Source organism: Lipotes vexillifer, unplaced genomic scaffold, assembly GCF_000442215.2.
Source record: "Lipotes vexillifer unplaced genomic scaffold, Lipotes_vexillifer_v1.1 scaffold792, whole genome shotgun sequence".
NCBI classification, from domain to species: domain Eukaryota; kingdom Metazoa; phylum Chordata; class Mammalia; order Artiodactyla; family Lipotidae; genus Lipotes; species Lipotes vexillifer.
Genome location: NW_006795663.1, coordinates 1202071 through 1216179, shown reverse-complemented (window position 1 = coordinate 1216179; position 14109 = coordinate 1202071). Strand labels below are relative to the sequence as shown.

General features: G+C 37.5%; 1 protein-coding gene across 1 annotated transcript in view; it reads left to right on the top strand.

Moving 5' to 3' along the window:
• Nucleotides 1-12124, top strand: part of LRRC49 (leucine rich repeat containing 49) — a 127475-nt gene extending 115351 nt beyond the window's left edge. The window contains 2 exon segments of the mRNA XM_007467844.1: nt 4051-4204; nt 11420-12124. Of these exon segments, the coding sequence (XP_007467906.1) occupies nt 4051-4204; nt 11420-11623 (358 nt within the window). The 3' untranslated portion in view covers nt 11624-12124.
• The last annotated feature ends 1985 nt before the right edge of the window (nt 12125-14109 follow it).

Sequence of the window (14109 nt, the reverse complement as noted above, 5' to 3'; positions counted from 1 at the left end):
AAAATGAAGGTGAAAGGGACTCCCCTGGTAGCACAGTAGTTAAGAATCCGCCTGCCAATGCAGGAGACACGGGTTCAAGCCCTGGTCCGGGAAGATCCCACATGCTGCGGAGCAGCTAAGCCCATGCGCCACAACTACTGAGTCTGCTCTCTAGAGCCCACGAGCCACAAGTACTGAGCCCTCATGCCACAAATACTGAAGCCTGCGCTCCTAGTGACCATGCTCCGCAACAAGAGAAGCGCACTGCAATGAAGAGTAGCCCCTGCTCACGGCAAGTAGAGAAAGCCCACGCATGGCAACGAAGACCCAACACAGCCAAAAAAAACAATTTTTAATAAATAAATTAAAATAAAAACCTTAAAAAAATGAATGAAGGTGAAATAAAGACATTTTAAAACCAAATAATAAAAACAAAACTTAAGAGATTTCCCATCAGTATTCCTGCAGTAAATGATAAAGCCTATAATTAAGGCAGAAAGAAACTGATCCCAGATAGAAATTCTGAGGTGCAGGAAGAGCTAAAGAGCAAGGAAAGTGTTAAATTTGTGGGATAAAACTAAATAAACATTGACTATATAAAGCAACAATAATAGTATTGTGAGATTTTAAAATGTAGAATTAAAATACACTACAACAGTAGTATATATATTGGGAGGGGTAGATGGAATTATAGTTTTCTAGGTCCTTGTATTATCTAGAATGAAGATATAGTAATTAAGTTTAAATATTAGTAAGTTAAGAGTGCATGTTGTAATTTCTTTGGTAACCAAAGAATAAAAGAGTATAAGCTTCCAAACTAGTAAGGTCAGGGCAGGGGTGAGAAGTGGGGAGAAGAAAAAAATGAAAAGAAACATGGAATATTTGGTCAAATAGAAAGAAAATAAAATGTTAGATTTAACCTAAATACTAATATATCAGCAATTACACTTGTACCAAGACTCAGTGACTTAAAACAAGAAACATTTTCCCACTGAGTCTGTAGGTCAGCTGGGTGCTTCTTCTGCTCTCAGCTCGGGACCTCATGCATCTGCAGTCACCTGAGGGTTGGATAGGCAGCTCTGCAGATCTTCCCTAAGCTCTCTCACTTTTGGGGGGGTCTGAGAGGTTGTAAGCTGGTCTAGAAAGACCTTACTTAGGACAACTTGTTTCTGCTCCACACGGTCTTTCATATACCAGAAATCTTCCTGGGCCTGTTTTCATGGCAAAGGCAGGGTTTGAAGAGAGCGCAGAAACATGCAAGGCCCCTTGAGGCCTAGGCTAAGAACTGGTACACCACGATTTCCCATATTCTATTGGTCACAGTCACAGGGCAAGATTTAAGAGGCTCGGAGGTATACTTACCTAACTGTGAAATAATATTGTAAAGGGCATGGATTCAAGGGAGCCATTAATTATGACCAAATCTACCTCAATGATAAAATGCAGATGTACTGATTGTTCTGGTTAAAAGTCAAAGATTGTCAGACTCAATTTAAAAAAAAAAGGAAGTTCAACTGTATGTTGTTGAAAAGAGACACATCTGAAACATAAGGTTACATAAAGTGTGAAAGTAAAAAAGTGGTAAAAGATAAACAACATCAATACTAACCAAATAAAAACAAAGTAGCCATTGAGGACTAAATAAACTAAGGTTAAAGCAATACTAGAAATAAAGAGGATCATTTCAAATGATAACAGGTTCAGTTCGCCAGAAATATCAATTTGCTAATTTAATTTGTCTGCAACCTATAAGCTTAGCCTTAAAAACTTATAAACCAAAAATTGACATTACTGCAAGCCCACAGCTGCAGTGGGAAGTTTTAATATACCTCTGATTAATTAATAGAAAAAGGATGTAAAATACTTGAACAACACGATTAACAAACTTGACTTAGCCACTTAGAGAACATTACCCCAAACAACTGCAGAACACAAATTCTTTTCAAGCATACATGGAATATTTATAATAATTGATCAAATACTATCCAGAAAGCAGATGTCAACAGATTCCAAAGGATTTACATGGACTATGCTCTCCATTCAAAATGCAATTAAACTTTAACTCAGTTACAAATGTTAGCTAGGAAATCCCCGTGTATTTGGAAATTAATGCATTCCTAAATAACCTACAAGTTAAAGACAATTTTATAATGTAATTTTGAAACAACCTTGAACTGAAATGTAGTAAAAATACCACATTTCAAAACGTTTGAGATCAAGTTACAGTGGTGCTAAATGGAAATATTTTAGCCCTGAAATGGGTACATTAGGAAAGAATAAAGACTGAAAATGAATGAGCTAAACATTTATCTAAAGAAGTTAGGAAAACAATAGCAAAATAATCCTGAAGCAAGTTAAAGAAAAGAAATAATGACATTAAAAACATAATTAATGAAAAATTGATTATTTGAAAAGACTAATAAAAGTGATGGATAATTTGTATATTGCTTTTGTAATTAAAAATCAATAAAATAAATGCAGATAAATACCTATACGTTACTTTCTTCTTTTTAAGAGTGAGAAAATTATGCTACTGAAATATCCAGTAAAAGGGACTGATTATGTAAATTGATCTACATCACAATTGAATTTTATTCATTCATTAAAATATTAATTTTAATAACATAGAAAATGCTTATTATATACCGTTAAGCAAAAACAGTATACAAAACTGGATATCTAGTATGACCTTTTTTTTTTTTTACATCTTTATTGGAGTATAATTGCTTTACAATTATGATCTTAACTTTTCACAAAAATTTATAGAAAAAGCCTGCAAAGAAATATGTCTAATGTGAACAATGTTAATGATTTACATAGATTTATATGCTATAGACTTATGGGTGATTTTACTCTATTTTTTTATACTTTTCAAAATGCATACCCCTTATAATTTCTAAAACAGTTGTGTTATACTCTTAAATTGGGAAAAGGGAGACATTTTTAAAAGATATATTCCTTTTCTGCTCCCAGTCTTCAGTTCACAGTTCATAGTAAAGTGTTTATATCACTTCCCTGAGAGACATGCTAAGTGGTAGAAACCAGAAAGTGACCTTCATGAAGGATGAGTTGCAGTCCTCTGGAATTCCAGACTTATGGGTCTGCAAGTGATGCTATGAGCACTGTTTCTGTTCTTCATAATCAAACGAAGCTTCCTGTTTCATTATTTACCTCCTAATAAGATCTTACCCTGATATGATAACAGTTAGAGGTTTTTGGGTTTTTTGTGTTTTGTTTTTACCTAAACTTAAACCAGTATTCCATTCCATTTCTTTTTTTTATATATAAATTTGTTTATTTTATTTATTCATTTTTGGCTGCATTGGGTCTTCTTTGCCGCACACGGGCTTTCTCTAGTTGTGCTGAGCGGGGGCTACTCTTCACTGTGGTGCGTGTGCTTCTCATTGTGGTGGCTTCTCTTTTTGTGGAGCATGGGCTCTAGGCACATGGGCTTCAGTAGTTGTGGCACACAGGCTCAGTAGTTGTGGCCCACGGGCTCTAGAGCTCAGGCTCAGTAGTTATGGCACATGGGCTTTGTTGCTCCGCAGCATATGGGATCTTCCCAGACCAGACATCGAACCCATGTCCCCTGCATTGGCAGGCGGATTCTTAACCACTGCGCCACCAGGGGAGTCCCTCCATTCCATTTCTAGCTATGGGTAATACTACTGAGCTGCATAATAGAATTATGAACTATTTGTGTGATTTATAAGATGTGTAACTAACATGTTTTATGGGATATAAAGACTTTGAAAGTTTGGTCTACTACATGTATAATTAGGGTTGGTCCTCCGTGATTCTTTAAGTTTTATATATTTTTTTAGAGTTTTTCACTTTAGAAATGCTTGAGACATGTTTAGGTTGATGATTGGTAGCTGTGAAACAAAAGATTTTGAGTTGTATAGCTTAATTAGTAGAGAGATTGGGGTAGTGAACTGACTTAAAAAAACTCAAACTCATAAAACAGATATTCAAAAAAGCATATGCTACCCTCTAAAGTCAACAAAAACTGGACATATTTTCACAAATCACGTAAGTAACTCTCTAAATCTCTTTACTGTCTTTCTACAGGAAGAAGCAATTCCGGTATCTTCTAGAAACGAAAGGGAAAAAACCTGGTACTGTCAATGAAGAAAATAATGATAGCAAGAGACTTGTGGAAGAAAGCACAAATCGTGCTACACTAAATTATACCACAAGAGACTTTTATAATGAAAAGCTAGAGGTAAAACTGTCATTATCTTTGGAACCCATTGTCTGGATAAATCCCAAATGGCTTGAGACTTGGGAGTTGTACGTTTCTCTCCTAATCAGTTAGGATAACCTTTTTTTTGTTCTGGAATGTTAGCCAGCCTTCTATACAGAGCTGAGGACAGTAGGCACCAAGGCATTAGGGAGAAGTAAAACCCATAGTTTCAATATATTTAAGCAGAAAAAAAAAAATGTTCAAAAGAAGTAGGTACCAAAAATCTAGACCAAAGTAGGTCCAGATCTCTCTGAATTAAGAAAACTGATATAGGCTTGCTCGGAGTACTTAACTGGCCTGTGCCGGACTGGCAGAGGACACAGCAGAACCTCCATTTCTGTTCTCTCTGCCTAGGTCCTTGATGTTTTAATTCACTATTTTATTCTCCTACACCATTACCTTCTGTGTTCTTAGTCACATAATTTTAACCTATTCTGTTTCCACTGTAGCTATTTAGACAGAAAAGCTGGAACCAATTCTTTTTTCCTTTATGTATTCAGAAGTTTACTGAGGGAATATTGTGTTAGGGCACTGCAGAACTACACAGAAGAAAACCATGCAGTGCCTGCCTTGATGGAACTCAGAGAAAGCTGAAGAAACAAGTCATCTAAATAACAATAGAAAGTTAAGATTCTACAAGAGATTTTGAGGGGACTAAGTGGTGTGTGTGTATATATATATATATATGGTGTGGGTATATATACATATACACAAAATGGCCAAACATTTTTCATATGTTTTATTAACAGCTGTGAGATTCTTTATTCAAACCGTATTGTAGCTGGAAACTCAGTATTTCAAAAGAAAGCAAAACAGCAGAGCTGTTCTTGTTGTAGATGGAGTTCAGAGCTTTATTTGATTGGATCTTCTATTCTTTTCCTTTCCCTCACCTCACCCCCAGCCAGTCCTGAAGCATCTTTTTGGAACCCATAGGGCTCTAAGGATTATAGCTTGAAAAATCCTTGAGAACTCAGTGCAACAATATTTTTATAGCATCCTGGAAAATGTTCAGATTCTGCTTTAAATTTTTCTGGTGAAGAAAGGTTGCTGCTTCATGAGGTAGCCGCATATCACTGAACAACTCTAACAGTGAAGAAATTCTTATCCATGTTAAGCTGAAATCTGCCTACTAATAACTTTCAGTTAGTGATCCTAGTATTATTGCCTTATGTAGAAAAGAGAACAAGTCTTTCTTATGAAAACTCTTCAAATACTTGAAGTCAGTTCCTTGAAGTCCTCTCTATAGTCATACTTTCATTCATTCAAAAATCATTTGTTGAGCACCGATCGCACATAATACTTGGGCTGTAAGAAGTCACTGTGCTTATCCTCATGGATCTCACATTCTAATGGGGGTGATAGACGTGTGCAGGGATAAATGTAAATCACTGTGTCAAGACAGTGTAGAAGAGGGATAGCTTATCCTAGTCAAGAGAGGCTTTCTAGAGAAGAAGCTTCCTGAAATCTTAAAGGGTAAAATATAGCTATATGATAAAGGGAAAAGGGCATTTCTAGGAAATAGCACAGTATGAATAAAAGACGTGGAAGCATAAATTAGATAAGGAGAGGGCCAGGAACTTTAAGCAGTCACTGTTGTTGAAGCACAGAGACTGAGGTAGATGGTGTTAGAAGATGAGGCTGGGAAGGTAGTAAGAGGGGAAAGAGATTGAATTTAATCCCTTGGCAAATAGGAGCTTCCTGATGTTGTGAAAAGGAAAATGGAAGCCAAGCTGGCAGGAAGTCCTTGTCTTCCTGAAAGCAGGAAGTCCTTGTCTTCCTGAAAGCAGTCAGTTCTAGGAGTCAGAAATTAATACTGATTTCAATAAAGGACATTTAGAAAAATATCAAAGAGCTGCTTGCAAAACAAGAACAGTTTCATAGAGAAATCTACCAACTCTTTAAGGAACAGGCAATTCCAATAATTCTTGAATTGTTCAAGAGTATTAAAAAAAAGGAAAACTTTTTCACTTTTTAAAGTCAGACAGTGTAACATTGAATCCAAACCTTCCAGGACTGCACAGAAAAAGAAAAGCCAGACCAAATACCTAAGAATATTGATGATGCAAAAATCCTTAAAAAATTATATCAAGCAAAATACAGCAGAACATTAAATGAATAATGAAACATTACAGCCGAGTATGGTTTAGTCTAAGAATGTGAGAAATATTCGATATCAGTAAATTATTAATAGATCTAAGGTAAAAATTTGTGATTATTTCTATAGATATTCAAAAGGCATTTCATACAATTCAACATCTGTCCTTAATGTTTTCAACTCAATAAATAGGATAATTAGAAATTGGATAGTTAGCTGTAGTAATTAAGGCAGTATAGGAATAGATACAGAGACCCATGGACAAAATAGCCAGAACTGTCCCATGTATATAGGAAAACTTTATACAGATAGCAGGTATTGCAGACTAGTACAGACAGACTATCTAATAAATGCTACTGAGGAAATGGAATATCAAATCAGAAATAAATACAGACCCCCTGCTTCACACCACACAAGAAAAATTAACTCCATATCAAATAACCCAAGTATGAAAAGCAAAACTTTAAAGTTCTCATTTAAAAAACAGATGAAACTATGACCTTGATTGGGTAGGCTATGATTTTCTAAAATCCCAACGGCACAAACTAGAGGGGGAAAATTTGGTAAATTTGGCAGTAGAAGTCATTTTTAGTCAAAACAGGGATAGTTTCAGTGGAGTCATGTAAGCAGAGTCCTGATTAAAGTGGTTTGAGCAGTAAATAAGCAATCAAGAAGTAAAGACAGCGAATGTTGACTACTGTTTTGAGAAATATCAAAGGGAAAAGAAAAAACCTGAAGCCACATAACATTATAGAAGGAATACTACACCATTAGGTGACTTGGATTTGAGCCCATGATTCCACCACTTATTTATTGCCTGAAAGACCTTGCCCATGTCCCTTAATCACTTTCTCTCGACTCACAACCTAGCATTCACCACTTCTTAAAAAATATTTAAATCACTGCAACACAAAGTGCTCATTCTCTCTCCTCTGTATATCCTGAGTTGTTAAAGGAATTACGTGAAGTAATTTTCTCACAAATCAGAGTAAGCAGACCCTTTCATTATACATATGACATGTATAATTCTGTTGCTTGGTAGTTGTTCACTCAACCTCCTGACCTATTCTAAAAAAGATTTACGGGCCTTCCCTGGTGGCGCAGTGGTTGAGAATCTGCCTGCTAATTCAGGGGACACGGGTTCGAGCCCTGGTCTGGGAGGATCCCACATGCCACGGAGCAACTAGGGAGCAACTAGGACCGTGAGCCACAGCTACTGAGCCTGCACGTCTGGAGCCTGTGCTCCACAACAAGAGAGGCCGTGATAGTGAGAGGCCCGTGCACCGCGATGAAGAGCGGCCCCCGCTTGCCGCAACTGGAGAAAGCCCTCGCACAGAAACGAAGACCCAACACAGCAAAAATAAATAAATAAATTAACTTCTACCCCCAACATCTTAAAAAAGAAAAAAAGATTTAAGATGGACGGAGAGCTGAAAGGGACTTTAAAGAATCCAGTCATGTTCTTAGACAGGTAAGGAAAACTGGAAGCTTAGGTGAACTACTGAGGCTCACATGGTGAGATCCTGACTGAACTGCCTCTAGAACTCACACCTTCTGATTCCTGACCCTGGCTTCCTTCACAGTATATCACGCTGTTTCCTGATGTCTTCTTGATCACCCCAGCACAAAGGGCTCTCGCTTCTCTGAACAATGATTGTATTTGCCATCTAAACATCTCACTGTTGTAGCCTCTCCCATTGCGGAGCACAGGCTCCGGACGCGCAGGCTCAGCGGCCACGGCTCACGGGCGCAGCCGCTCCGCGGCATGTGGGATCCTCCCAGACCGGGGCATGAACCCATGTCCCCCGCATCGGCAGGCGGACTCTCAACCACTGCGCCACCAGGGAAGCCCTCACTTAAGCTTTTAACATGTGTAGGCCATCTCTCCAACTAGACTGCAGGTTCTACAAGGACTAGACTAGAGTTTTCTCTAGGTTAGTATTAGCAGATGATGTCTAATCCTGAGCAAGTCTCTCAACCTCTGTTGACCTTAGTTTCCCATTTATAAAATGGAGATATGGATTAAATTCCTATACAAGTACCATTATAGTTAGCGTAACTCTATAACAAATCTACCTTTGACCTACTTTTTTTTCTATCCTCATGACAACAAAATTTTAGTTCAATGAAATAATATAAACAATATTGTATAGAGTTCAACTCATCAGGATTGAACTTGTAAAATACTTGATTTATGACCCCTCACAGGGATACTGTGGGCTAGAAAAAAATAAGTATATGAAAGCATTTGAGAATGGAAAAAGCATTATTCAAAGAGCAACAACTTCTTGAGAGGTCAGGGCAAGAGAGGTATCTCTAATGTGCTCTTAACAGGATCATTCTGGACATGCAGAGTGAGTCGTCCTGGCAGACACCTGATGAGTTTTAGAGTGTACTGTATGGAGAGACAGGGTAATTGGCTTAGAGGAGAGAAGAAATGATGAAGTAAAGATGCTTTCAAACACATTTACTAAATTAAGGGTTATTATAATAGATAAAATTCTGTATCATCATGTTTATAAAGAAGTCATGGAAGGAACTATAGCAGGAGATTTTAAACCACCAAAAATTGCACTATGCCAATTATGAAAAGTTTAATTTGTATTATGTATAAATTATTTAACAAAATTCATCATTTAAAATTCTTTAAATTTTTGTCATTCCTTATTACTATAAAATTTTTCCAGCCCCTGCCGCTAGAACTTTTTTTAAAATTCAAAATCATGTTTTCAGAAGCTTAGAAATCTGTAAGAGAGGCCTTCTACGTGTGTAAATACATTGCCCATTGTAAAATATTGCTCATTTTAGTTATTGATCTCTGGTGATTCACATTTGTCTTTCTTCCTGGTAGTCCCTTTGTAGCCCAGATTTACTGAGTGTTAAAAGGGAGCAGCTAAATGCTGTTCTCATCAACAAGCTAACTTAGTGCAGGTGACTAAGTCCCAGACTATATTTCAGAGTTAGTGAAGTTAGGTTCACCAGAGAAGTCGCCAGCTGGAGCCATTTGTTATTTATCGCCCATCAAAATCTGTACATATTTTTATGATAGATCAATTCATGACCTATTGTTTTTAGCACATGAACTAAATCAGACCAGCTTGTTGATCCCTGAATGGTGAATGATTACTTAGAGAAATCCTATATGTCATAGGAAAATTTCCAAAATATGCCTCTGTTAGAGGAAGTTAGTGACACTTGGGACTCACCGTTAATTTATATTAATTAATCAAGAATCTAAAACATATTTTGTTGTTTTATAAATTGTAAAAATTTAGAAAAGGAAGAGAAATAGAAAAAAGGATCAAAAAATACTCATTGTCTCAATACCCAAAGACAATCTTAATGACACTTCAGTATATTTTTTAATTAATTTTCTATATATTTTTGTAACTTTTAAATGAAAATTTCAAACATACAACAAAGTTGAAAGAATTTTACAGTAAACACCCAATACCCAAATCTAAATTCTACTCTTAGTATTGTATTGTACAGTGTACTTGCTTTGTCACTTATCTATGCATTTACCCATCCTCTATCCATCAACTTATTTTTAAATTTTATTTTAAAGTAATTACACACATTACCACACCTCTCCCTAAATAATTCAGCATGCAGATCATTAGAGTTCAGTATTTCATATAGTTTCTTATTTTGAGGTAAAATTTATATACAATGAAATGTAAATCTTAGGAGTACAGTTGCTAAGTTTTGACAAATACATACACTTATTATGTAACCCAACCTCTATCAAAATTTCACTTTGTATTTTTGTTTTTCCACTTAACATTATAATGTAAGCATTTTCCTTGAGATTACAAATCTCTGTAGTGTGATTTTAATGGGAATATTTGTTGATATTTTAAATTTAACTATTTTAAAATTATTTTGGTGTTTTGATTTGAGTTGGAGGTTTCAGTGTATCCTTTTCCAAGTAGTTAAACCTATTGACTCATTGACATTTATTCTTTCTTTCTTCCTCCATTTATGTGAATTGCTTCTTCTATAATTCTGATTATCTGATCTATTCCATTGATTTTTTTCCATATATATTATATGATTTTTTTCCATATAATATGTATGATTTTTAATCATACATATTATATCATATTATATCATATTATATCAAAAAATCATAATATATATGATTTTTTTCCATATATATTATGGCACTTTCCATCATCATGCCTAGATACTCTGAAAGTATCAACAGCCAAAATAAATGTTGAATTTTTGCATTAATCAAAATGGCTTTGTTTCGGCCTCTAGGATGATATCGAGGCCCAGTGCCCCAGTAGCCTCGGGCCCAAAACTTCCTCTGTTGTGTTTTGAGCCCAGGTTTTTCATTTACAGACTGCCAGACCCAGAAGTTGAGTGGGAACACTGTCTCTTCTGAAGGCCAAGTTCTGGGTCCCAGGCTTATATATATGTCCTCTTCCTCCTTGTAAACTTTTCCCCAACTTTGTCCAAATGGTCTTGGCCACATAAGTCAGTGTAATGCATCACTACATGCTTTCCTAAAATACAGAGTAAATTCAGAGTATGGATATTTCAAATATGTATATGTTTCAAATATGTATATTAACTGACCTCATACTAATTAAGAGTGTCAGCCTCAGTGCCCTGATATATTTACTACTAGAAGTCATAAATCTATGCATTCAGTTAATTTGTGCGAAGTAAACTACTTTCACTGAGAAAGGAGAAAGTCTATCAATGAAGAAATAGTTGTTATGATCCAGTGATTCCAATAAAGAAACACCTTTCTTAACTGTAGTTTAAAAGCTTTATTTCCCCCCACAATTAGCAAATGGGTTTCATATTAGTTCACCTGGAAATTTTCTTCCTACAGCTGCCAAGAAATACATTTTTAACAGAGCTGTCCCACAGAGGTGGGAGTGGACTGGAAAGAAGTGAGCTCCCAGTTGCTGTCTTTACTGAAGCAGAGCTCTGTGTTCAGAGTGTCTAGGAAAGTCTTCCTTGCTATGAGGGGTGGGGGTCAGAATAGATTATTTCAAGTTCCTCTGGTTCAGGTAATTGTTGCTTTGGTTTGGGGATTAATTATGATTGACTGTAAAATGTTCTTTTTTTTTTTTTAACAGGAAATAAAGGAAAAAAAGAAATTCTGCAAGATGTATATCGAGGATCTTGTGAAGGAAGCCACAGAAATCAACATGAAAAATGAGGCTTTGCAAAAGCTTTGGCCACAGATGTTCATTGAGCTTGTTAGGGATGCAGTCATGGAGATCCGCAATAAAAATTCCTATATGAAGCTTTGCCTACAGCAGATAACTGACCAAAAATAGAAATGGCTTTTAGTTACAGTTGATTTCTGCAGTTTTATGTTTTTGAAGGTTGAAAATATTCATGTTAAACATGTTAAAACAACAACAACGCTATCCTACAAACTAGAAAGGCTAGCATCAAAACATTATTGCCTACTGTTCTTGTAGTTAAAGGTTAGGAAGGAAAGAAGGAAAGAGAGGGAAAGGGAGGAGTCATTTCCTATGTGTGTTGACCAAGCAATCTTTGGGAACTAAGCAGTCTTTAGAGATAGCCTGGGCCTTGAATGGGCCCCGCATCTTCAGCTCTTGCTTTGACTGGTGCCCTTGCTGTAGCCCAAAGCACATAGTGTTTGCTCATGGTTCAGCATGAGTTGCTTCTATCTACTTTCAGCTGATAATTTTTAGTTACTTGCCTCTTTATTTTATGTCGTCATTTCAAAGCCAAAAATATGTTCTTTTTTATGAGTGAAGAATAAACTTATTAATAAATTAGTTTAAAAGAAAATGTGTTTGCCTCCTTAATCCGGTCAGAATTGTCATATTTATTATATGTTTCTCTTTAGCTGAGTGGGGGCCCTTCTCTTCACTTATATAGGAAGAGGCCTCATTATTCTAAGAATGCATCCTCAGGGCACCAAAGGGGGTCCTGGGGGGTCACTATAGGCAGAAGATATGAAAATGAGTCAAAACTGGAGCAGGAAGAAAATGCTTTTTCTTAGGAGATCCTGAGTGTATGTAAAATGTGGTGACTAGTCATTAAGTCTGCTTCTCTGAATGGTGTTTCTTTCTGTTGTTAGCTATTCTAAGGCTCTTTTTTTAGGTAGGCATGTATACCTGTACCTCAAAATTATTAGGGATTTATGAGTGAAAGTTTCTAATTTTTCTAATTCCAGTTGAAGGTCAAACAGGTAAATAAGATATAAGCTGGGTGTTGTCATACTTCCTGCTGGTGAGGAGGGTGTTTGGAGCCCATTACCACAGCTAGAAGTGATACAACTTTAGAAACACAATCTTACAGGCCAATAACTAGGAATTCTCCAATTTGCTCAGATTTTACCAGGCAACTCTATCACAGCAGGACCACCAGGATGTGGGAAAATGAGAACAGAAGTTACGGGACAACGAAGTCCTACGGAAATGCTCGGAAGGAAGTGAGGTAAGCTGCCTTTGCAGTTCTAAGAAAGACCTACATCCTTAAGAGCTCGTGGTCACCCTCCCCCAAGAAGGAGTGCTCAAGTTTAGGAGGTTAGCATCATGTTTCAGAACGTAGCCTTTTAAGTCTCACTGTCCTGGGTTTGCATCTCAGCACTTCAGCTCCCAGTTTAGTGACCCATCTGCACCTCAATTTCCTCATAATAGTACCTACCTCATAAGATTGTTCTGAGGATCAGATGAGATAATGCATTTAAAGCATTTATCATAATGCCTGGCACAAAGCGACCACCCAGTAAAAGAAGCTGTTCTCCGTCTTCTTCTAGAAACAGGTTGAACCACAGAGTTGGTGCCCCAGGACAGGAAGAACTCAGTGTCTCCTGGTAATCCTCTGTCTCTAAATTGAAACTTATGGACCATCTCTCATCTGTCTGGTAAAGGGTGATCTCTCCCGGGGTCTCTGTCTTATTTGGTAGAGAAATGAGACCTACCTTGAGGGTGATATTGAGATGAGAAATAAGAATATCTTGTTCGTGGGCTTCTAGGAAATAGGAGAGGCAAGAACATGTGACTCCTCAGGCATGTGGGGAATGGTTGCTCGCTCAAGGCCAGGCAGGTGAATGCCTGGCTGTTTCAGAAATGCCCTGTCTAGCTTCCTGAATGCTGCCTCTCCTCACCTAAGCCTCCCACCCCTGATGCTAAAGAGACTTGACCCTCACAGTCACATGAATTCTTGGCCCTCCGCAATCCTCCTGGGTATTTAAGGAACCGAAGGTCAGCACATGCTGACTTGGCAGAAAGCCTACACGCACTGCTGCCTCTGCCCAGACCACCTGCTTCTGGCCTTCTCGTTCCTGAAACCAAACCTCCTTAATGCCCAAGCTTTAGTCACTTGGTCTCTCATCCCTTTGTACCTGAGCCAACCTCTTGACTACCCCCACTGTCTCATACCGATTGATTTCTACTACTTGAATCCTTATTTTGCCTAGTCCCAAACTCCCACTGGCTGTGTCCTCCCATATAATTCTTGTCCCTTGCAGCTAAGCTTCCTCCCAACCCATGCTTGCTGGAGTTGCTGGGTGAGAATTACGCCCAAATGAAAGGACAAGGGGACCTGGGTCTACTGTGGCTGGAATCAACCGAGGGCCCTATGTTGCTACTGGTGATCCCTGGAACAAGTTGTCATCTCTACTTGGTACTTTCCAGGATCTTTGGGAAGGGGGGCGAGATGCACAGCCCACAGTCCGAGACTCTCAAGGCTAGTGTGTTCTGAAGGATTGCTTTTTTCCAAAAGGGATCTCGAGCAGAAACAGAATATCACCTCAAAAGCAGAAATGTCCAGTCTCTGCCATCTG